At 51.6% G+C, this 23,666-nt stretch overlaps 10 protein-coding genes across 10 annotated transcripts; 5 read left to right on the forward strand and 5 right to left on the reverse strand.

The window, feature by feature from the left end:
- Nucleotides 1–88: 88 nt before the first annotated feature.
- On the reverse strand, nt 89–2,102 carry BJY04DRAFT_201422 (GIY-YIG nuclease family protein). The gene has a single exon (XM_073713072.1). It carries the CDS (start codon nt 2,063–2,065, stop codon nt 224–226), a length of 1,842 nt encoding a protein of 613 aa, XP_073565423.1. The 5' UTR covers nt 2,066–2,102; the 3' UTR covers nt 89–223.
- Nucleotides 2,103–2,658: 556 nt separating this feature from the next.
- Nucleotides 2,659–3,938, reverse strand: BJY04DRAFT_201423 (uncharacterized protein). Its single transcript, XM_073713073.1, has one exon. It carries the CDS (start codon nt 3,782–3,784, stop codon nt 2,693–2,695), a length of 1,092 nt encoding a protein of 363 aa, XP_073565424.1. The 5' UTR covers nt 3,785–3,938; the 3' UTR covers nt 2,659–2,692.
- On the forward strand, nt 3,890–4,278 carry BJY04DRAFT_154447 (uncharacterized protein). The gene has a single exon (XM_073708928.1). The coding sequence runs from the start codon at nt 3,995–3,997 to the stop codon at nt 4,196–4,198; it is 204 nt and encodes a 67-aa protein (XP_073565425.1). The 5' UTR covers nt 3,890–3,994; the 3' UTR covers nt 4,199–4,278.
- On the reverse strand, nt 3,926–5,063 carry BJY04DRAFT_201425 (uncharacterized protein). Its single transcript, XM_073713074.1, has 2 exons — nt 4,578–5,063; nt 3,926–4,507 (listed from the first exon to the last, which is right to left on the reverse strand). The coding sequence occupies exons 1-2, from the start codon at nt 4,825–4,827 to the stop codon at nt 4,359–4,361; spliced, it is 399 nt and encodes a 132-aa protein (XP_073565426.1). The 5' UTR covers nt 4,828–5,063; the 3' UTR covers nt 3,926–4,358.
- A 154-nt stretch (nt 5,064–5,217) lies between these two features.
- Nucleotides 5,218–10,079, forward strand: BJY04DRAFT_201427 (putative ABC multidrug transporter). Its single transcript, XM_073713075.1, has 3 exons — nt 5,218–5,619; nt 5,677–8,182; nt 8,244–10,079. The coding sequence occupies exons 1-3, from the start codon at nt 5,428–5,430 to the stop codon at nt 9,953–9,955; spliced, it is 4,410 nt and encodes a 1,469-aa protein (XP_073565427.1). The 5' UTR covers nt 5,218–5,427; the 3' UTR covers nt 9,956–10,079.
- A 2-nt stretch (nt 10,080–10,081) lies between these two features.
- Nucleotides 10,082–12,234, reverse strand: BJY04DRAFT_201429 (S-adenosyl-L-methionine-dependent methyltransferase). The gene is made up of 4 exons (XM_073713076.1): nt 12,102–12,234; nt 10,931–12,054; nt 10,772–10,880; nt 10,082–10,725 (listed from the first exon to the last, which is right to left on the reverse strand). Exons 1-4 carry the CDS (start codon nt 12,207–12,209, stop codon nt 10,537–10,539), a joined length of 1,530 nt encoding a protein of 509 aa, XP_073565428.1. The 5' UTR covers nt 12,210–12,234; the 3' UTR covers nt 10,082–10,536.
- A 348-nt stretch (nt 12,235–12,582) lies between these two features.
- Nucleotides 12,583–13,426, forward strand: BJY04DRAFT_154482 (mediator of RNA polymerase II transcription subunit 31). The gene has a single exon (XM_073708929.1). It carries the CDS (start codon nt 12,635–12,637, stop codon nt 13,103–13,105), a length of 471 nt encoding a protein of 156 aa, XP_073565429.1. The 5' UTR covers nt 12,583–12,634; the 3' UTR covers nt 13,106–13,426.
- Nucleotides 13,427–13,910: 484 nt separating this feature from the next.
- BJY04DRAFT_232339 (uncharacterized protein) lies at nt 13,911–18,082 on the forward strand. The gene is made up of 2 exons (XM_073719737.1): nt 13,911–14,520; nt 14,610–18,082. Exons 1-2 carry the CDS (start codon nt 14,300–14,302, stop codon nt 17,842–17,844), a joined length of 3,456 nt encoding a protein of 1,151 aa, XP_073565430.1. The 5' UTR covers nt 13,911–14,299; the 3' UTR covers nt 17,845–18,082.
- On the reverse strand, nt 18,083–19,701 carry BJY04DRAFT_154516 (palmitoyl-protein thioesterase family protein). Its single transcript, XM_073708931.1, has 2 exons — nt 19,480–19,701; nt 18,083–19,424 (listed from the first exon to the last, which is right to left on the reverse strand). The coding sequence occupies exon 2, from the start codon at nt 19,284–19,286 to the stop codon at nt 18,321–18,323; it is 966 nt and encodes a 321-aa protein (XP_073565431.1). The 5' UTR covers nt 19,287–19,424; nt 19,480–19,701; the 3' UTR covers nt 18,083–18,320.
- A 153-nt stretch (nt 19,702–19,854) lies between these two features.
- On the forward strand, nt 19,855–21,307 carry BJY04DRAFT_223851 (uncharacterized protein; the record flags this gene model as incomplete). The annotated part of the gene is made up of 2 exons (XM_073717808.1): nt 19,855–20,052; nt 20,099–21,307. 2 exons carry the CDS (start codon nt 19,855–19,857, stop codon nt 21,305–21,307), a joined length of 1,407 nt encoding a protein of 468 aa, XP_073565432.1.
- Nucleotides 21,308–23,666: the final 2,359 nt, after the last annotated feature.

The following is a 23,666-nucleotide window of genomic DNA, read 5'->3' on the forward strand; positions in this document are numbered from 1 at the left end:
GAGGCGTTTCTTCAGATAGATGTTTTGTTTGTAATGAGCGCAGCTCTTCGTTAATGAGTGAGTTAGTGGGTGTGTGGCTTAGGGCTAGTTGGAGGGGATGTCGTTTTTTTTTTGCCAGTTGCTTGATATCGTTGGTGCTAGATCAACATGCTATATAAAAGACATCAAATAAAGGCTCTCATGTACACGCCAGACTATATAGAAGAATACAAATACCTACCAGCTAGAGAAGCATCGACTTCCTGCGGCCCCTCCCATCCCTAGATTTTGGCCGGCTCAGTCGAGTCGACTTAGCCAAAGCAGAGCTAGCTGAAACTATCTCAGTCACAGCACAAAGTATATCAAGCTTCTGCAACTGCGCGTCCCGCAGAACCCACCGAGTCTCGCCATCAGAACCCTTTCTCGGCTCATAAGGACCCTCACGCATCCACTCCATCCACCTCTTCACAACTTTCGTAGCAATTTCCTCTCCAACCTCAAACCACTCTATATGCTTCTTTCCACAAGTCTGGGCCGCACATCTCATCTCCTGACGACGATACGCGGCTAGTTCGGTGTGTATGAGTTTCTCCACACGGTTAATGTGCAGCACAGGTGTGGTGTCTGGGTCCTTCAGTGGGAAGTAGCACCATAGGTCTCTGCCGCATTGTTTCTCCCAGCCTTGAAGACGTGCTCTGACGTTGATGGTGTATCCGATCTTGAAGTGCCCGAATTTGCCCTGGCATTGGTAGATGTACATTAGTCCTTGGCGGGACACGTCTCCTGGTGTGAGAGGGGTGGTGAGGATTTTTCGTAGTCGCTCACTGACGGGTAAGTGATTATCTACCGTCGATATGTAGGGTACAAAGTCGGGTAGAGCTGGTGTGGGAGATGGGTCAGGCTCTGGTAGGGTGATGCTGGCAGTAATAGCTGGTAGGGTTGAGGTGAGACCTGCATCATCGGCAACGATTGAACTTGCCCTCTCGGCCTTGATGGTAGGTACTTCCTTACTACCGGCAGTGATGCTCTCGAGTCGTTGCTTCATAATAAGCAGACGGTCCGATTGATTCATGGATGAGTTGCTCTTGCCAGAAAGAATGCCCTCGGCGGCCTTTTTATGCGTTGATCCGCACAGAGCCGACTCGAAGATGTCCTTAATTATCTCTTCTATGTTGACAGTGCGTGAGGTTTGAGCTTTGTCAAGAGCCCTCAAGACTGCTGGCCCTTTCGGTGTCCGACGCTTACATCTCTCATTCTTTTTAGTGGTAGCGATGCATCGTGTATCGTCTTCCGCAAGCAGTTCTTGAATCGAAAGAGGCAAGATATTAGCCAGCGATTCCCTGAAAGCCAGGTCTTCCCTGGCGAGCTCTTCGACATTGATGCTTCTAGTTGAGGTTTCGCGTGTGGCATCGGCCGGTGTCGTTTCGGCACCGGGTTGACGATGGGGTTCACTTTCTATGATCGACTCAGAGGCGGAGGAAGCAGAACTGCCCTGATGACTTGCAACAGGTAGGGCACTCGTACTAAGCGACCGCGGTCTGGATTTAAATGCGAGACCTGGCGCCGTGAAGCTGTAGTCTGGCGTAGCGCTGAACGACTGCCGTCGAGTAGATCCCTTGGATACATCAAGGGTAGAAAAGATTTGGAGCAGGCCTAAAGGCTCGATTCTCTCAGCTGATTTGGAGGGTGTCTCAGCAGCAGCGCTGGCCGAATTCAGCTCATCTTCATCGTCCGAATATAAGCAGGTATTTGAGCTTTCTGCAGCACTGAGGGTCGGTGATGTCGATGCAAGCGAGATAGCCGAGGTGATATCGTTAACTGTGGGAGCTCGGATCAAAATACGTGGGATTGGCGCTGAAGATAGCTCATTCTGCTTGCAAGGTGTCCCTGGAGTGGGAGTATCCCATCCGTAGTCCGTCGCATCCGTCGCATCCGACAAGAGGGACTCGTTCGGGCTGAAGACAAGGTCTTCTTGAGAGGTGGGGGTGAGTACCGGGGTACTGGAACAAGAGACGAGCGACAGGTCGTGTTCATCTCGAGGGGTCGATTGCTTGGGAGGGACTTGTGCTTCTCGAATGTCCGTCATGGTTACAAGTTTGAACGGAATCTGAGGGAGAGCAGACTGCTGCCTTTGCGGAAAGACAGAATCAGCCTTGCTGGCGGCGCAGAACCAAGACCCCATGACTCTGGCATGTTTCGCTCTCCCCCCTGTACGATAGGGATTTAGTGGCTGCTAGCAATAGACCAGCCTGAACTGAAACGACCGTTCTTGCGCCGGCTGTCCCGACCCCTGCTGGTTCGTGATCCTGGCCTCGGGGGCACGTCGAACGTTGGTGGTGTTGGCACAAGAATCCCGGCAGGCCTCTAGTTCTCAGTACTAGTACTGGCCAGTTTGCCGTGAGGAACATGTCCTAAAATAACTTATCCGAATAACTTCTTCTAGGGGACTGCCGCTGGGGAGAAATGCGAGGGAATGACTGCAGGCGCTAAGGAAAAAGCAACCACTTGTCCGGCGCTTATGATCCCTGCACCAGGAAGCCTCGGAGGCTTGGGAGAACAAAGTCGTCATCAAGAGAGAGAGTGTGTGTAGGGGTTCCAAGGTACATAGTTAGGGATATAGCCAAGTAATTCCAAGGGGAGTGGTAGGCAGCAATCTCCATAATCCATATTAAAGGACACCGAGAAGGACGTCCGCTCTATTGATTTCTCTTTTCTAACCAAACCACCGCAACCATGAGGGTTGATAAGTCCCCACGGGGTCATACAGGAAGATATAGAAAAACAACCACTGGACCAGAAGATTCAACACATGCAACGAAACAATCACAGTCCTCGCCCATCGCAGCGCGAGAAGCCCAAAAACACCGGCAACTAGGGCAGCAGCACAGAACAGCGAGATTTGGACGGTCTTGTTGCCCAGGTCCCAGAACTCAAGAACAGGATGGATGAACTGAATCACTGCGCAGACCGTCAGGCGGAACAACGACGCCCTCGTCGTTTCGAGATCAGGGTCTCGGAGTGGGCGAGACCAAAGCGGGATGGAAAATGTCATGAATGGATTCATTAGACCAGTGAATATAGAGCTCCAGCTTCTTTTGTTGAGGAAATCTCGCTGTGCCGACACCGGGAGGCAGAAGATAAGCATATGAGCGATCATCGCCACGATAGCCCATGCGTAACGGATGCCGGGGTCGACAGAGTTGACTGTCTTGTCGGTTTCTCTATTATTTTTCTCACCGACTTCCTCGTCGGCTGGATTGTCGACTGTCTCGTTGACTGCTGTTTCGTGGGCTGCTGTTTTATTGACTTTCTCATCAATTTGAGCAACTAGAACAAGGAGCTCAAAGATTAGCCACGACGCGAGGTACATGGCTCCGGCTACTTGAGACAGGGGAATCCCTTTGCTAACGAAGAGCTTGATAGCAGAGGGTAGAACCCCAAGAAGGAATCCGAACCAGCGGACTCTGGACTGCGCCTTGGTGTCCTTGATTGCTATTAAATCTGGATTACCGCAGCTGTCGTCGGTGACGCGCTCTAGAAGAACTCGGGCTGCTGCCTGGCGAATGCTCGTCGGTGAAGTGGTAGGGGCAATTAGATATATAAACCAAGACACAAGGATATTGACCGAGTCAAAAGCACATAAGATGGGTGAGCCGCGAAGGACAGGTTGGTGGCGATACCGTGTGCCCAACATCCTGCCTGTGGGCTGCGAAATGGAGTTGAGCGCGAAACACGCCATCCAGAAGAAGATTGTTGGCCATGGGATCTCATGCGGATCTTCTATCCTGGCCGCTGGAGAAGGCATGGCAGCAGTGAGGGTTTTGGTGAAGTATCGGGTGCTAATGGTGGGAGGTGTGTGCCCTTTTATGTGTGAGGCTGGACAAGGCTGAGGCTGCTCAGCCACTCCACCCCAGTCCTCGAAGAAGCAAAAGCGAGGGGCATGATGGAACTCCTCTGAGCCAAAGACTGGATTGATTATAGATTCACATAATTATTGTAATTCCTGCACCCCCGAATGCCCACCAAGCTCTCTCAGCGGGGTATCCTGCCCTACCTCCTGCGCAGGCTTGCTATCGCGACCATAATCTTGCGCTTGCATAGCCCTTATATTATCATTGGCTTCTCTCTTCGCTTTTCTTGCCCTCCACCCAACAACCAGCAAGCCGATAGACACCGCGAGGAGTGGCAGCCCCAACCCCACCCCCAAGCCAACTCCTAAAGCAACTTCGTTGCCGGAAGAACCGTCCGTGTTGTTCGAGGCAGAGGCCGTGGCACTAGAGCTAGTATTAGGTGTTGTAGATGTCGTTGAGGTTGTGCTCGTAGCGGAAGACGAGGAGGAGGAGGAGGTGGTGGTGGTGGATGTCGAGCTCTCGCTAGACTCAAAGACTCGTGCCACGGCGACATGTCCCTCGACAGGTCGACAGGTTTGCCTCGCAGAAGCCCGTAACCCACCCCGCGGCTCCGCATGTCATCACCTGGTTTGGGTTTCCGGGGCAGGGGTAGATGTTCGCCCATCCGCCAGCTATTTCTGCACGAGCACGAGTCAATGTTTTAGTTGCTTGATACTAGGTATGCAAGAGACTGAGATGCATGCGAACCAGTGTGACAGATATGAGGGCACTCATCTTCGGGCCACGTTTGGTCTGTGCAGGCGCCGCGATAGGCGATGTTGTATTTGGCGCCGTAGCACAGTCGGTTGCTCAAGCAGGCTTCGCCGACAAAACAACAGACACTAGTATTGGGACAGGGCTCGTAGTCCTGAGCGACGTTCCCATTTGGCCAGAAACATGGTGGTGATTGAGCGATGGATGTTTGGAAGAAAGAGGCAAAAAGGAGGAGCGATGCCATGATAGTAACAATCTCATGAGAAAGGGCGAGACGGAGATTCTCAGCGGGGACTCAGCTGGAGCTTTAAATGATTCTATCTGTGCTACTTTACGACGTTGACGGTTACTCAAGTGGCCGCAAGGGGATATTGCAGCGCACTGACTAGGCACAACGAGTAGGACCTCAGGATCCTGAGATTCAGCCCTTGCGTAACCCACCCGGAGATCAGGGACGAGATGTTTCTTGATAGTACAAGCGATGCAAGCCCACACTGCACAGGCAGACGCTTTTCGACAGGTATCGTTGTAGCCTTATCACGCCATTCTAGCGCCTTCCACCCTCTTAAACCGGGCTGGTGGCATGCTTTTGATAATTACAATTACCCTAGAGTAATCAGCCATCCAGAGGTAACTTAATGATCTTAAGTCACACTTCAAGGTTTATACTTGAGTCTCAATCTTGAATCAAGCCTTATCGACTGCCTAACCAACTAGAATCCACAAAGTATTAGCTTGATTGATGCCTGGAAGGTTACATCGCGCGCGCGCTAACAGTTTGACCCTATATCAAGCCGGCTTTGCCCTGCCCTGCCCTGCTCTTTCGGATTGACTAGCCATTAAAATGCCTTTCACAGGAGATGAGAACCTACTCCAGCTGAATCATGACGGCTTTGATTTCAGTCTCCAATTTGAGCACCTCTTCTTCTCTATCATCCCATCTGTCCTGTTCATCCCAACAGTCCTATGGCATACGGTATCCCAGGCACGCAAGCCCATCGTGGTGAAAGCGCCGGCCTTGCTGTTCGTCAAGCTCGTAAGTCTTCCAGGGAGAGTTTCTGATATGAATGCCCCAGCTAATGAGTCACTGTAGGCTGCCCTTGCCGTTTACGCCAGCTTGGAACTTGCCCTCCTCGTCTTGGTGGCCATTGGCTCCTTCCATGTCACCAGCATCTTCATCGCTTCCTCCGTTCTCCAGTTTGTGGCAACTCTCTTGATGCTCACCTTGAGTCTCGTCGACCACAGCCGCAGCCCAAGGCCGTCGGTTCTCCTAAACAGCTATCTCTTCATCACCCTCCTTCTTGACGCAGCTCAAACCAGGACTCTATTTCTGTCATCGGATACCACACCCGAAACCACCTACACCAGTATCTTCTGTGCCTCGGTGGGACTCAAGACAGCCATCTTACTACTGGAAGCCTACCAAAAGACCAGGTGGGTAACCTGGGACACGAAAAACCACAGCCCCGAAGAAACAAGCGGTATCTTCTCCCTCGGCGTCTTCTTCTGGCTCAATAAGCTGTTTCTTGCTGGGTATAAGAAGGTCTTCAAGGTCGACGATCTTTACCCGCTCGACTCTTCTATTGAGGCACAAGCACTGCATGGGAGGTTTGTAAAGTATCTTGAGGGTGTAAAGCTGAAGGGTGACCAATATGGCCTCTTGAAGGTTCTGGTACGCACGTTAAAAGTGCCCCTTCTTCTGCCTGTGGCTCCGCGACTGGCCTTGATTGGGTTCACCTTCTGCCAGCCACTCTTCATCGAGACACTCTTGCTTCACCTTGCTCACCCGGAGCCAGATGCTAATGCCGGATATGGTCTCATTGCCGCGAGCATGCTTATTTATGGAGGAGTGAGCGTATCGTATGCCCTATACTGGTATTTCCATCATCGACTGCGGACTATGGTACGCTCAGTCCTAGTTACCGAGACATTTGCAGCTGCCACTCGAGCCCGTCTAGGAGGATCTGATGATAGCGCTGCTCTGACACTGATGAGCACAGACATGGAGCGCATCCGGCAAGCTCTTCGGTCTATCCACGAGACTTGGGCGAGCGTAATCCAGGCTGCACTCGCCGCCTGGATGCTGTATCGACAAATCAGAATTGCGTTCGTCGCTCCGCTCGGTGTGGTGCTGCTGTGCCTGGTTGGCGTTGCCATTCTTGTCAGATACACTGGCGACTCGCAACGGGCTTGGATGTCTGGCGTCCAGAAACGGGTCGGGCTAACAGCTACTGTCATCGCGAGCATGAAGTCACTCAAGATCTCCGGTCTCTCTGCGGCTGTGTCTCATTACATGCAACAACTCCGAGTAGACGAGCTTGCAGCTGGAGCGCAGTTCCGGGTAATCATCATCATCGCCGCGGTCTTCGCCTACATGCCACAGCTCATCAGTCCTCCGCTCACCTTCGCTTTTGCCCAAACAAAGCTCGAAGCATCGACCATGTTTACTAGTCTCGCATTCCTGACACTATTGACAAACCCCCTGTTAATGCTTTTCCAGACGATACCTGAGTTGGTTTCCGGTTTAGCGTGCTTGGGGAGGATCCAGGCTTTCTTAGAGTCCGAACCACGCTGTGACTTTCGACATACTTTAGGTAGCCAACACCAGGGTACAGAGAAGGCCTCTGAACCCACAGAGACGAACTCTACAGGGGCTATCATTATCACGGACGCGAACTTTGGCTGGACGGACGGCAAGTTTATCCTTCGAAACATGAGTGCACGAATACCAGCATCGTCACTTACCATGGTCGTTGGACCCGTGGGCTCGGGCAAATCCACCTTTTGCAAGGCTCTTCTAGGCGAGATCCCCTTCAGCAAAGGGCATGTTGTATTGAACACGGCCTACCGCCATGTCGGCTTCTGCGAGCAAACCGCTTTTCTCTGGAACGGCACAGTGAGAGATAATATCATAGGGTTCTCTCCGTTCGATGAAGAGCGATATAATGCGGTCATTGAAGCTACCTCCCTCGGCCTCGATCTTGCAATGTTGCCCCAGGCCGATGCGACCAACATTGGGTCTGATGGCGTCGCGCTTTCAGGCGGCCAAAAGCAACGAGTGTCTCTTGCGCGGGCACTGTACCTCCGGTCAGATCTGTTGGTACTTGATGATATTTTTAGTGGACTTGATGCAGATACCGAAGAGCAGGTCTTCCGGCAGGTCTTTGGTGCAGACGGGTTGCTGAGACGCAGAGGATCAACGGTGGTCCTTTGCACGCATAGTGTCAAACATCTTCCTGCCGCAGATCATATCATTGCCCTTGAGGATAGAAAGATTGTGGAGCAGGGCTCGTTCAAAAGCTTGTCGGACAGTCCGGGGTATGTTCAGCGACTGGGAGTTAAAGTCGAGGGGACTTCTGAGGAGGAGTCCTCTACGCCCTCACCCGACCTTAGCCCTAAGATTGATACACCAAGATCTCATACAGCCACGATTACCAGCACGTCGCCAGCTTATATTACAGAGGAGGTAGAGGCAGTCAGACAGCTGGGAGACAAAACGGTCTATAAACATTATATCAACAGTATGGGACGGTTCATAGCACTATGCAGTTTGTTCTTCGCAGCTCTCTGGGGATTCTTCACAAACTTTCCCACTATATGTGAGCTCTTATGCCTCCATTCTACACTTTATTACCGTTTATGATCTAATCGATAACTTAGGGCTAACATACTGGAGCAATGCCGCCTCGCTGGACTATCCCACACACGGCCACGCATACTACGCCGGTCTCTACGCCCTGCTTCAAGTTTGTGCTATGATATCTCTGCTTTCCCTAGGCATAGCTCTCTACATTTTTGCCATCAAGAAAGCTGGGGCCAACCTGCACCAACAAGCGTTGACAACCCTAATGTGCGCGCCACTCTCCTTCTTCACCCATACAGATACTGGGGTTGTCACGAACTTGTTCTCGCAGGATCTAAACCTGATCGATACGGAGCTACCAGATGCAACACTAAACGTTTTATTTTGCATCTTCCTGGCCCTGGGTCAGGCAGCTGTCATGCTGACTTCCTCTGCTTATCTTGCCATCAGCTACCCGATCTTGATTGGATTGCTATACCTTGTACAGAAATTCTACTTACGAACCTCAAGGCAATTGAGATTGCTAGATTTAGAGACGAAGAGTCCCCTATACACACACTTCCTCGATACGCTCAAAGGCATTGCCACCCTCCGTGCCTTTGGCTTTCTACCGGAGGATATCCGCAAAAACGCACATCTACTTAACACCAGTCAACGACCCGCATACCTCCTACTAATGATTCAGGAATGGCTCAACCTAGTCCTGAACCTCGTTGTTATGGTGATCGCAGCGGTACTCACAACGCTTGCCGTGCAACTGCAATCGAGTTCTGCCTTTGCCGGTGCATCTCTGTTCTCACTCATGAGCTTCGGGGACAGCTTGTCCGGCATTGTCACTGAGTGGACGAAGCTAGAAACATCAATCGGGGCGATTGCGCGTTTGAAGACATTCAATGAGACTGTCGCGCCTGAGGACCGCGAAGAGGAAGATATCGTTCCAGATGAATCGTGGCCTGAGCAGGGACTGGTGCAGCTGAACGGTGTATCTGCCCGATATAAACCCACCTCTGCCTCTGACAGCGAAAAAGATAACCTCGCACTCAAAGATATAACACTCACAGTCAAACCAGGCAAGAAAATCGCCATCTGCGGCCGCACAGGAAGCGGCAAATCTACTATTCTCGCCCTCCTGCTGAAGCTCCTCGACCCTATCGCCGCAGGAACAGAGACACCAGATGCTATTCTTATTGATGATGTCCCTCTGAGTCGGATCCATCGCGCAACCCTTCGAGAACGCATTATTGCGGTACCACAGGATGCAGTCTTCCTCCCTGACGGCACAACATTCGCTGCCAACCTAGACCCGTCATCCCTCGCCACAAGGGAGGAACGCCAAACTGTCCTCGAAGCAGTCCGGCTGTGGCCCTTCGTTCTCGAACGAGGAGGATTGGACGCCCCTATGTCTAGTTCAACGTTTAGTGCCGGGCAACGACAACTCTTCTCCCTTGGAAGAGCCCTATTACGACGTATAATCCGCAGCAAAACAGGTTCGCAATCTCACAACAACTCCGATTCCATCCCCGGTAGTAGCCCCGGTGGAATTCTCCTCCTAGACGAAGTCAGCTCCAGCGTGGACCGCGAAACCGAGCGCGTAATGCAAGAGATCATCCGGCGGGAATTCAGGAATTATACCGTAATCGCAGTCAGCCATCGATTGGAGATGATTATGGATTTCGATACGGTTGTTGTGCTGGATCAGGGGGCTATTGTGGAGGTGGGCAACCCGGAGGCTTTGAAGGGGTTGAGAGGGTCGAGGTTTGGGGAATTGGTGGCTGCGAGTCGGGGATAGGTGAAGGAGTTGTCATTGTTGACATTATTTCTTGAATCAGATATTGTAGTGTAATTTGAGAAACCATCCATGGAGTAAATACGCACCTTGAAGAAATCCGGGGTCTATCTGTTCGGTTGTTCAACATGGCATATCAAATATGTCTATTTTGTCTACCTTTTTACTAAATCTCATTATATCCATTTCTAGCTCATCAACGTAACCAGTCATGTCATCGACTTCCCTCCACTCAGTTCCTTTTCTCTCACATGCATACTTTCCATCGATATCTCACATGTCCTCGGAGGCAATGATTCCCTTCGCCTCTGAAGCCGAACCCTACCAAAAGACAAGTGCACGATAGACACGTGCGAAAGGTACAGGTCCTCCATCCAACCCTCATTTTCTCCTCACCGCGTTAGGCTGAAAGCACCATACAGGCAAGCGGCTTCATAATTGCAGAATACAAGCACGCGACCTATCTGTGGCTGTTCAATTGACAAGCCAGCCACGGATCCATTACCCGCTCAAGCTTCTCAGTCATCTTTCGCCCATTTGCACTACAACCATGAACCAAGTTGTTTCTAGAGAAGAAACTTCGCTTAGGCTTCGGGCAGCCTAGACTTGCCAGCCTTCCTGCTCTTCTCAAGCGCAGCCGAGAGACTGAACTGGGTGGGCACACCGTCGATACGGTGAGTCGAGTTCAGGTTCTTGACCACGACAATCTGGAAACAGGTGGCACTTCCCTGGCGGGAAGCGATGACGGACCAGGCGAGGAAGAGCTCCCAGATCTAGATTATTTTAGATTGGACAACACCGTTGGAGCGGATTACTTACGCGGTACCAGCGCTGGCCGTATTTGGCCTTGATGGTGTCAGCGTTGCCGAGCCAGTTGCGGTACCACCTCCAGAGAGTGCCGGAGTAGTGGACACCGACGGTATCGACGCTTATGCAGTTAGCGATAGAGTGATTGTGAGAATACTAGGACTGACTTACCTCTTGACCTCGAATCCAGCGCGCTCCAAGCACATGACGTAGAACCAAAGAGGAGTGGAAGCATCGGCACCACGGAAAATGTACTTGTTGAGGTACAGACCCCAGATGAAATCCTCGTATTGCCAAGCTTGACGGAGACCGGACATTTGAACGTACATGGCACCATCATCCTCGAGCATGTCGTAGCATTGGCGGAAGAAAGTGGTGAGCTTCTTGATACCAACGTGTTCGGCCATCTCAAGCTGCGTGATCTTGTTATACTTGGTACGGGGAATGTCACGGTAGTCCATGCAGACGATCTTGCTCTGCGATTCAGGGACACCAGCCTTGCGGAGGGCATCGTTACCCCAAGCTGTCTGGTGTTCTGCAATGGTGAGACCAGTAACCTTCGCGCCATAGTTGAGACTAGCGAAGCGAGCGAGAGTTCCCCATCCACAGCCAATGTCCAGCATAGTCTCGCCTTCCTTGAGGCCGATCTTCTCACAGACGACAGCCATCTTGTTATCCTGCATCTCTTCCAGGGTCTCTTCTTTCTCGGGGTCGGAGATCACACCAGAGGTATAGATCATGCGAGGACCAAGGAACCAGGCGTAGTGGTCGTTTCCGCGGTCGTAGTTGGGGCGAATCTGCTCCTCATCCTGCTCCTTGGTGTGGAAGAGCACATCCCGTGCGAAGGTTCCGAGGATGAACTTGAAGAGATCCCAGGTAAAGCTAAAGTTGGCCCAGTCGTGGCGGTATTCCATGATCTCGAGGCAGTCACCGTTGAAATCGGCAGTACCGTCGAGGTACATTTCAGCGAAGGTCTGCATGGGAACGCGGCTTCTACCATTGTATTTCAACTTGTCGCTCTGGTTCTTGAATGTCACGTACTCCTCCACTGGTCGGCCGGGGAGTTTCACTTTCTCATTGGTGCGAGGGCTGAGCGAAGATTTGAAGTACCAGAAAGCGATGAGGATCGGGAAGAGAGTGAGGAGGCCGAGGAACACCACGGTTTTGAGACCACCGCCCAATTTGTATGTCAAGAAAACGGGAACTCCAACGAGAGCGCCAATCAGGAGGGTGTTTGACCAGCTTTCATTGCCAGGACCGTCGACGGGCAGGGTGGGATTGTTGATGGCCGGAAACTGAGGAATTAGCAAAGAAGCGGTGGACGAGGGGGGTTCGGACTGACCTTGGTCAATGGAACACCACATTCATCGTTGACTTCGAATTTTGCAGGGGCTGGTGTAGGAGTCTCGATGTACTCGACATCGCTACCCAAGTGGACTTGAGGGGCCATTGTTGGTGTTGGGGGCTTGACGAGGAGCAAGCTGTGGAAGAGGGAGCGGACGAAGAGACACGGTATTGTTTTGGCCTCTCCGCCCGCGGGGCCCGCCGAGTCCAACAACTCGGCTCATCTACCGCCAGCATTTTGTAGCAGAGCAGCTGTACAAGTCCGACTGTTCAGTACAGTCTTAGATGGGGATATCAGAACAAGATTAAGAATCAGCAAAGAAGCGAAGAAAGCTTCTACTCCGCACCTGTATACACCTTCTACAGATGACAGCATGCGACCTCGACCTCGGACTAAGCCCAGTTCAGTAAAACTAACCAAAACAGGCAACCAACTGAGGTCTCGGGCTCATGCCGCGGAGTAACTATCCTACGCCTTCACCAGTTCATTCGCTCTTTAACTCTCACAATACGCTCTTTCACCTGCCAGCCATGGCTCAACAACAGCCAGATCAGTCGCAGCCACCTGCAACCCTCACGAACCCCCGCTTCACCCTCGAGCTCGAATTCGTTTCCTCCCTCGCAAACCCTTACTATCTATCCCACCTTGCCGTCACTTACCCCAATCTCTTGGGAATCTCTGGATCTCGTGAAGACACCGACGTGAACGACGACGATGCGGACCCAGAAGCAAAAGCGTTCGCCGCCTATCTTGCCTACCTATATTCCTACTGGAAAACCCCCGAATACTCCCAGTTTCTGACACACCCTGGAGCGACGTTACGAGCGCTGCGACTTCTCCAAGAAGATACCTTTCGTCGCGATATCATTCGGCCCCAGGTCATTGAGGGCTTGGCGGGGGTGAGCCTCAATGGCGAGCAAAAAGATACGGCTGCATCTGGGGAACAAGAGGGGGAGCATATCGCAGCCGAGCAGGCGACAAACAACGAAGGCAATCCCTGATGGCCGAAATTGACCATGTTTGACTCTACTGCATCTTTCGCAAACCGATCCTCATGTGTTGGAAATCCGACCGACTTTTACAGAATCATTGAAAATGGGCCCTGGTCGACACCGTCGACTTCTGAACAAAGAACAATTACTCCGCATTTTACTGGTGTGATATGCTTGCTTCCAGGTCGAGTCGAATGCACAGACGCCGTTCGTCCCTGGGCCTCTTAGGCTTCATGTGTGACCGAGGTAGTCCCCTGTGATCTTCGACCATCCCGGCAAGTCCCCAGGCGAGGGGTACACCAAGTTACCAACACGCGAGCTCGCGCTAGGTTCTTCAATCCTCGTTGTGATCCGAGAATGCGCGTCTGTGCTTGATCAAATCAGGATAATGTTGCGGGGATATGATCAACTTGGGATTAACGGGATGTTGGTGCTGGCCCAAGACCTCGTTCTTGAGATCACTGGACTCATTTAGCCCGTGTACTAGCTTAACTAAACTGCTTCCGAAGCGCCCGGTTGGATTGTCAATTAGACGAGAGTCTTGAACAGAGAGACTTCGGGACAAAAGGGTATAGTTAGTCCCAAGTGGAAGGAACGCGCGGTGAACCACTATGGTCCCGTTGTCCCTGAATAGAGTGTTTCGCCGCAAATTCAAATAAGTGCTGAACCCCTCTTGAAACAAAAACCTAGATTCTCCCTAACACTGTTCATCACTGTCTGTCTGCTTTCTGGGGAAAGTGAGATCGCCAAGTTTGTTCCGCGGACAGGCTGATTTTGCCGACTTTCACCTTGCGGCGCTGACCAGAGCCGGTTAAGGTTGGAGGCTTCCCTTCCCCTTCGAGCCTCCCTCATCTCCCAACCAACTTCTACAATTTAGCACCCCTTTCTTGGTACTGCCCAGTTCCCATCCATTCCGTGTGCATGTAGACTGCTGTGCTCACTGGGGTTTCTTCTACCAATGGACTCTATCTTTCCTTGATGATCCTCTGACCGCAGCTCCCTTGCTCACCAATCTCCACTCTCCATCTCAACAGTGACGTGACACCAGCGCTCCTCATGGTTTGAGAACAATCTCTCCATAACCCCTCCGATCCGACTCGATTCCGCCCCATTTAGCTATTCTTGGGTCTATCAATCGGCTGATTCGGTCTTCACTTGGCCCTGCAACCCCGGAAATACTTTTGGGGACCTCTTCAAGTCACCATGGCTATCGAAACCGTGCGCCAGTCATGCCGGCCCAAGCATCAGGTCTTGGTCCTCAAATGCTACCCTCAGTACCAGAAAGGAGTTCAGGATGTCAAGCCCAACTCCAGCGAACTTTCCTATCTTCTCTACTATGTGAGCACGCGCCGCAGCAAAATACCCAAAGTCAGCGCCTTCCTGGAAAAGAGAGCCGCCCGAGACGTCTGGCGCCGTAAGATTGGGTGAGTCCGCAGAAATTGGGAACAAGAATTACCTGGACTACCATCGGGTGTTCGTGAAGTCCAACTTGCTAACACCGAAGCTTCCGTAGAAATGTCCAAGTCACCCTGCAAATTCTCAGCGCGCTTATCGAGAAAGTCCCCCGCGATCTACCAATATTCGCGCGAGCCGTCCTGACCGTTATCGAAACCGTGCTCCGTTCGGGTGATATATCAATGGTGGAAGATTCGATTGCCACTTTTGAAACGTTCTGCCGGCACCAAGACATGGCTGCGCTCTCTGCGGAACAGGACTTTGCGAATCATTACCGGGAGGTCGTCAAAATATATACGAGTTTCGCCCATGAAGAACACCAATCCCAGACGAAGGTTGCGCCGAGTGCCCCGCAAGTGATTCGGTGGAAGAACGCAGGTCTACGTGCCATCAAGGGCGTCGTTAGCTCTGAAGCTGGCCTAGCGGCAGATGGCGGCGACTCATTGAGGATAATACTGCCGGTCATTTTGGAAAACCTCTACAATGGGGATGATACGTTGATTGGGTCCCTGGAGCACAAATTGCACGAAGCCGAGCGAAACGCACCGGAGCCTGGGGTACGGAGAAGGTATAGTGTGGTGACCGTTCAAACGGTTGACACAGCAGAAGGCGATCCGGCGTTGGCGGCCCAGAATATTGCCGATGTCGACCGAAAGGCTGAGTTGGATATGAGGCTACTTGCCCTCCAATGTTTGGAACAAATCGTCGTTAACGGCAGCAGTCGCGGTCAAATTCGTGTCACTACAAAGGTCGTGCTGGAGTTCATCTTACAGAAAGGCCAGTCGCACAACAACCACCCTTCGCTGGATACTGACGGGGACAATTGGGCGACATCATTGATTGAAGTGGTTGCAAAATGGTGTCCAGTGCAGGTTCGCTTCATCATCTCGACTGCTGCCATGGAAGTACTATTCGATATCCCTCCGAAAGAAGACTCACTCGACAAGGCCTTTACCATCATATATGTTATCGATTGGCTATTGAAGTCATCAGTGAACATGATAGGGCTCAGCGTAATTGACATTCTACTCGGCTTGATGCGTTACATGTCATCACTGGTATCTCCAGCGTCGGAGAGATCGACAGATGAGCAATCCGACGAAAAGGAGAAGCCTCGCTACAACGACAGCGGCCCGTTATCACCAAAGAAACAGCAGCTTCTCTTGCTCCTTCAAAAGTGCATTGGCGATCTCACCACACATATTTACTATGGAGATCAAGTCGTCGATATGCTTCGAGCTATATTGATTCGGATTAGACCTGCGTATGGGCAAGACCAGGGCGTACCATCGGCAGTGGCCGAGCATCCAGATGGGTCCTCTCCGGAGATCAATCTAGCCTCGTTTTCCATGGCCAGCGCAAAGATATGCGCTCTCAGGGCGATTAAAAACATCCTCTTGGTGGCCAACTCACAGCGGCCCTCGGCACCAGCTGGTGTGGAGTCCAGGAACCCAGTTGGAATTCACGTCTGGGAAGGAACACATTGGCTCCTGCAGGATTCCGATAGAGACGTTCGGTATGCATATGTCGATGCACTCTTGTACTGGCTGCGACTCGAAACGAACAAGAACGACCTCCGGCTCAAAGATCGGTCACTCAGGGCTGCCGTTCAGCCGACAAGGCGTGACGTGTCAGATACGTCTGAAAGGGCCGCAAAGCGAGCGGGTGTGCATCAGAGAGAAAAGGCATTGATCGTGGCTCAGTCGAATTTCGTTCGTCTATTACACTTGACTATCTACGAAATTGCTATCCAACGGTCAGTCAACGAGACTGAAATCCGAATCCTTCACCTACTCTTAACGAGCCTTGTTCAGAATCTTGGCATCAACGCTGTCAGGTTCGGGCTTCCAATGGTGTTACGACTTCAAGAGGACCTGTTCAGCTTGGAGAACCTAAGCACACCCGCAGCCAAAGTGAACGTTGGAAGTCTGGTGCATGGGTATCTGTGGGCGTTGTCTGAAACTTTCGACCTGGACACTTACGACATTGGAAAAGAAATCTTCACAGAGATTGAGAAAAGGAAAAGCTGCGGTATTTGGCTGGATAGTATCAGCCTTTCTTTAACAAGTCTCGACAGCATCATCCGCGATGACCGGCATGCAGTCAGTCATAACACCAGAGAGACCGATAAAATGACCCCTTTCAAGAACGGCCCCGAGGAGCTCGTTCGCCGAATCGAGGAGTCTTATAATCATACCATGCCAGCACACAGTCCACCCGGGTCCCCTGGCCGCAACCTCGGGAAACCAGTGATAGGCTTACTCTCTGCAAATCCACAACAAGGCGACCTTCTCCCTTCTGCGATCAGAGAGCAACTACTCTCACCGTGGTCCAAAGCTCTTTGCTTGGAGGCCGCTGAACGAGAGCACTCCGAGGCTCTCTCTCTGAACGGGTCGAAAATTGGAACCGTGCCTGCGCGCGGCCATGCCTTCATTAATGGCACTGGGGGCAGCTCTATCTCGACCGGTTCACCTTCTACCGCCCACGTTGGAGGTGCAGGGAATCAGAACTCACGCCGCATGAGTATGCCAGATAAATCGGGCACGCCGCACCACAGTTCTAGCAGAGATTCTCCGGTGCATGTCAACGAGCTGAGACGCGTCCTTTCTGTGCAAGACCCGGACAGAGACCGGCGGCTTAGCCCGTTGCGCGGTCGACTAGATGCTTCGAATGATAGCATGTCGTCTAGTAGCGACAGCATGGTCAGCGGGTTCTCCCACTCGGAGTATGACGGAGACGGAGCGTCTATCCGGCCGCAATCCGTAAGAGACGGGCTGGATCAACTTGATGGAGATGGCTCAGAGACACCTAGGCCCTTGAGCAACGGACACACCTCGCAGCAAGGCATGTTTCGGACCTCATCCTACTCAATTCCTCCAGTCCCACCGATTCCTACAGATCTTTCCATTCCAGGCGGGTTCCCCAACGATTCCCAACGGTCTTTGCCATCTGAGCGTCCATCGACCAGTCACTCATCACGCAAACAATCCGTCAACGGGAAATCGAGCGCTACTACCTCGAGTGACAACAAGTCTCTCAACAAGCACAAGACTCGGTCTAACGTCGGGCTTGCAAACGGCGGAGAGACACGCGTCGTGTCCAATGGTAAAATTGGAGGGCAACCATACAGCCATCATCAAGTGGAGGACACCCCCCAGCGACGCGAGGTACAGAAGCTGCTCGACGGCTTCCTGTCGCCCGCCGATGCAGAAACCAACCGCCAAACAAGAGTCGCCTCTGGCTATTCTGGTCGACGTAGCGTGACGGGTGGCATAGGACGGCCGCCGTACTAGTCGCCACCGCCCTAATCACGTTCCTTTGACCTATTTTCCCTTCATTTTGCCTCTTGAAAGCTCGACTACTTTATTCGCATTTTGCCCATTTCATCGAGGTTCTTGTACATACCTTGCGCCCTGTTTCTCATTACCTTTCTCATCTTTGCCAGCTTTGGAGCGCTGGTACTCATTCATTGTGCTCTACAGTCTACACACCTTAGATTTCCTTTCGTCTCATATCCCTGTTATTTTTGATTGTTATGGCTTCTGTGGAGATTTATAGAGGTTCATGTATCTCTAGCCTGTTACTGAATTCTGATTTGAATCTGAAGATCGTTTCCCGTATGTTTAGGTTTGTAGATAACGTTGGCGTCAATAGACGGTGAAGACCAATATAGTGGTTATGATTGGAGCCAAGCTAGATAACAACACAAATAGTACGGTATATGTCGCTAGGTATAATTACTATAGTGAAAACACAACTTCCCAGGATTCTAATATCCCTGGCTCACAAGCGTAGGCACATTTTCGACATCAACCTTCACCGGCCCAAAGTACTCCTTGAATACTCTCTCCAAATCATCCTCATGCAACTGCATATGATCCCCCTGCAACGTCCCAAACTCCAGTCCCCCTCTCTCATCAATTTCCTTCAAGCCAAGCCAATCCTCCTTGTAGATCTGCCTCTCGCGCAGCGGAATCACATCTCCACTCTCCGGATCAATCTCCGCAAACCACGAGCTCTCCACAGGATGCACGATCGTATCATCTTCAAACAGGAACATCGCGAAGCGGTTCAGTTTGCTGAGATTCTCTTTATATGTCTGATTCTTTAAGACGCGCTCGTTGTTGATATCCGCAAGGAAATTGCTGTTCTGGAGATACGGCTTGAGCTCCGCGGGATCACGGAAGTATTGCGCCGGCACGAACTGGCTCTGAACGAGCGACGACCACTTTCCCCATCGCAATAATGCCTCCGCCCCGCGACAGGCAAAGTCGGTCCACTGGCATTCCTGGAACTCGCTTATCCCGTTATGCTGACTCCCGAACGTCACGAGATTCCGCACGGGCGGGTTGTTGCATCGCTCGATATACCCTCGTAAGAATTGTCCGCCCTGCGAGAATCCGAGTGCGTTGACGGCTGGCGCTGTGGAGAGAATTGGGTCGGCGGCGATTTGTTCGCAGACGGTGGAGACTTGTTCAGTGAGGTTTCCGAGGAACGTCGCTTGTCGGTCGGAGGAGGATGTGTCGCCGATGTGGATTAGATGCACGTAGGTACCGGGAATGAGGGTAGAGGCGTAGGTTGCGAGGTCGGTTAGGCCGGAGCGTGTGAAGTCGTCGCCGAGGCCGTGCCAGATTATGAGAGGAAGCGGTGTTAGCTCCGCTGCTTGATGGGAAGTTGGGTGGGCGGGAGCGAGGAGGGGGAGGGATAAAAGGGGAATAGAGCGCAGTAATCGCATTATGGTGGTGTGAAGATGACTATAGGATAGAGACGGAGATGAAAGGTGTGGGGGAGGAGGATGATGAAGGTGAAGGGAGAGTTGGAGAGATGCGGAGATGGCGCCAGGTCACGTTTTTTGCATGTGATCTCATCCATACTATATAGTCATTGTCAGTTGCTGTCTCGGTACTAGGGCACGAATCCTCATAAACCTTTCTCAGATCATGCTGATATGGCTCAGGAGTCAATGGTCTGTATTCTCATACAATTATACTACCTTTAGTCCCCAAAGGGTGCGTGTAGAAACATGAGCACCGAATAATAATATATATACTATGCAACACCTATTGGAGTAGACAATACTAGAACAATAGCATACAGAATAGTCAATTCTTGACCAAAGTGATTCATATTGCCAGGTTTACCTAGGCAGAAGAATGATGCTGAAGTGTTCGAAACCTCAAGAAACCATCACATGATAAGGTGGTTTCCTAATAGAGCACACTGAGGCCAGTCCCGTCCGGGTCGTCTCCTTCACAACAGCGATGTTACATCTTCGTCCAAGGTTTCAAAACATCACATGCATCATGAACTGGACAGGAGGTCGCCTACGTCGTCACGCCGAGATCAACGGAAAATCCCGAAAACAGACCTTTGGCAAGCCAAGCGCAGCTCCAAAAGGTCCTCACCAGATCACTCTTTTCCACAGCCTCGAAAAACGGCAGACCCGGGGGAAAGGCGGGGACGAAGGTCACAATACAGACATAGAAGTAAGAGAGAATGTTGTAAGAGAGAATGTTGCTAGGGAGAATGCAGTTTGACTTGTTCCAGGATCAACTCGCCCACCCTCATCCTCCCTCCACCACCGACGCACCACCCAATCCGTACGATCGGCTAGAAAGAATGAAGCGCCAGCTACTCGAGCAGAACGATTGGGGAGCCGTGGAGGCAGCGCGCCCAGTGCAAGTGGATTTTACACCGCAGGAAGATCTCGCCCGGTTTGGTAAAAGACGACGACTCACTGGGAATGACCATGAAAGAATTGGTGCTTCTACAATGGGACGTCCGAGAGGCCGCGAATTCGTTCGTCCCGAAGGGAATATCCCAGGGGATATCGAAATCAAAATCAATGGTCGTCGTGTTGGCCAACAGAATATCATCCCACACCAACAGGACATTCCGGTCAGCACGTCTTCACAATCAATGCTTCTAAATGAGAGCTCCATTGGCTCAAACCAAGAGCTTGAGACGCTGGACTCTCTGCAGAACAGCGTTGCGAGAAGCGAAAGTAGGCTCTCTGTGCTTTCAGAAAGTTCCTACCTTCGCGAGCTATCAAGTGCGCCGGAAGGATTTCAGCCCGTCCTGGTAGACGAAGGGCTGCCCATGCTGCCTGCAGAACCTTCAGACTCAATGGATTGGGTCTCCGAGCCGGTATTAGACCCGATGCACTCGACCGAGAGCAGCTCAATCATCCCCCAGCCTGAATCTCCCGTCCGAAAGCGATTCACCATTGACGATCAAGCACTTGCTGATAGACAGGGAAGGTTCATGATATCATCTCCTGTACCGATGCCCAGCTCGCAGTCCGTGTATGCGAATCAGCAAATACCTGGTCTCCATGGCGAGACCTATCAAGGATCCTCACCAGAGTTTGCCTCTCAGCCGGAATCTAGGCTCAACTTCCTGAGCCAGCTTGATCACATAACTGGACCTGCAATGACGACTTGGCTCCCAAGTCCGCATCCTGGCACACAGCACTCAGAGAGCAACAAGGCTGTCTCCGGGACATCCATACCGCAGATCCGGAGCCGCTCAGACTTTGCATGGATGGCCAATAGAGAAGAGAACGGGCGCCCGCTGAGGATATATGGTCAATCTGTCGTCTTCAGCGATTGGCAAGGTGAAAAAGAGGCATTATTGAGAGAGCTGGACCGAGAAGGCAAGAACCTCGACCTCAGTGGCCACACCCTTGACAGCTTTGCATCCGGCGAGGCTGGACTGTTCCATTCACGCCACCGATACCCTTATGATCGGTTCTAGATGCTGTCGGATATCTACTTGTAGAAGACGTTGTGGCTCCACTAGAGATAGCCAGCATCAGGTGGTCTGAATCACGTGACTCGCTTCCGCCTTTTTGTCCACAAAATCTTGCTTTTTGTCGCCAACCACTTCGTTCTCTTCCATTTCGTATCTCAACGGTGACGTCTCATCTCATCTCACCTGAGGCTGATGCCAACGCATTCAAGTCAAGGCTGAAGCTCTTCTGCCAGTCATTGGTCTTGTCTTGCCGCTCGACCTGTTGTCCAACGAGGCTGGAAGTCGGATGGATGAAAGCCGACTGCCTCGACCTCCTTTTTCTCTTCGCGCACGAACAATCTTAATATTGCAAGGTAAGCCAAAATCGATTATTTGTTCTCCTTTCCATGGCTGGACCCATCTGTATGATGAGCAACCTACCCATAAAGCATAGTTCACCTGAAATCTTCGGATTGCTGAACGACAACCGTACCATCACCATTTCTTTCTGATATGACCGTCTTGCATGCTTGTTTATCGTCTCCTGTTGATCACTGATCTATGAGCTAACGAATGAACGCACAAGCAGAAATTTCAGATAGTCTCAATGGTAGAAAATGAAGCATATTCCCTTGGTTCCTGGATTCGAAACTCCCGAAATTTCCCATCAGCTGCATTGCTGCCCAACGAGTCCGTGCTTCTCTGGGTCCGCGGTCTCACCACTCAGCGTAGGCGTAATGGATGATGATGCATCCATCAGCTTTTCTTCGAAGCTGCGACGTACTTTTTCGTATCCAGGGTCATCATGCAGTCCAGCAGATGGGGGTGACTTTTCAGCGCGGGGTGTGCGTGCAGGCAGTCTGTCACTCCGTCTGGCACAGTGACACCCCCCTCATGGAAGTCTGCCTGCAGCTGCGTCGACGGACTGGAATCCCCGAGTTGACGTGGGTAGGGCGCCAGCCAGTTGATGAGAGACGGCACAAGCGGGGCGGCAGAACAGGAGGAATTATTGGATCAGGGAAGTCCTCCGTAGTGTCCGCTAGTGTGTGAAAGTGAACAGGCTGCAGATTTGCATCATGCTGTCGGAGAGCATCACCAATGAAGAAAGGAAAGCGCTTCACCGCTACTCATCCAAGGAATCAGAATCGGGACGTGCCGTTCCCTCTCAACCACTCGTTCTGTCGCTGAAAGCCCGCAGGATTCCACAATCTCACAAAGTGAGGCAACCGGTCCCTCCCCTCTGACTTGAGTCGGTCATATAAGGCCTGACCCCCCCCTTTTGTCGCTCCTGCTCTCTTGACCTATCCTATTTATCTCAACTATCACAACTTCCAAGGATCTTTCTCTCGACTACTTCAACTGTCTCTCTCTCCAACCAAGAACTCTCTTCTCGACTCCGAAGGACTCTACTTGATACCCCTCTGCCACTCCAACCCCCTATCACTCCTACCACTCTACCACTACCACTCTATCACTCTCCAGATTTGTCACAGTCAAATCACCTGGATCGCTGTCTTGTTTTCTCTCTCTCTCTCAACAATCACACCCGTGGATTCTGGAAAGAATTGAAAGACCTGGCTTCAGTCACCTCGGATAACCCATTGGAACTTAATCCAGACCCTGGATAGGACTCGTGCTTTGTTTCTTTTCGTTCTTATCTATTCCAGGCTTTCGTCTGAGTTTCGACACACAACAGGTAGACCCCTCGCTTATTTCTTTCTCCCGTTACTTGCTTCTTTTTGCGATACCATCATGCTCTTGCCTTGGAACTCGACCTCAACCTCTGGACAATCGACCATCAACACTCAGGATCTTTGAACTTGCTTCTCCTTGCCTCGTGCTGGAATCATGGTGCCGCGTCGCGGTTTACCCAGAACAATAATGATGTCTTAAGGCCTTGAACAATGTCTGCAGCAGCCGCTGTGAGACTGGACCTCGAGTGCTGTTTAATGTTGCACACTCGCTAACACCAACCAAACCCATCTGGATCTTTTCGCTCGGATAACGCACCACTCCAAGCCTGGAGTGGTGCTTGGACCAACCCTGGGATGAATGAATGATGACATGAGACATGTATCTATGACCTTGGCCTAAATACCTGGATGACTCCGACCGGAGTGAAACCCTAGGATGAATACAAATGTGACCACAGGCTTTTCCGCGGATTTCAATCTTCTCCTGAGCCAGCCTCTGTGGCACTTGACCTGCCCTTGTTACCGACAGAACCAAATTCAGTGTGCATCTAATGTTGTTGCACTTCCGTTGACCCAGACACGATGACACTTCCCCTTGGAACCCAGCTGAATGGAAACAGACCCAGCCTTGGACATCAACAACGCCTTGGAGTAGCCGTCGACACCTTCGCAGGACCCTTTAGCACAGC

The sequence above is a fragment of the Aspergillus karnatakaensis genome (genome assembly GCF_047715665.1).
Source record: "Aspergillus karnatakaensis strain CBS 102800 unplaced genomic scaffold BJY04scaffold_79, whole genome shotgun sequence".
NCBI lineage: Eukaryota > Fungi > Ascomycota > Eurotiomycetes > Eurotiales > Aspergillaceae > Aspergillus > Aspergillus karnatakaensis.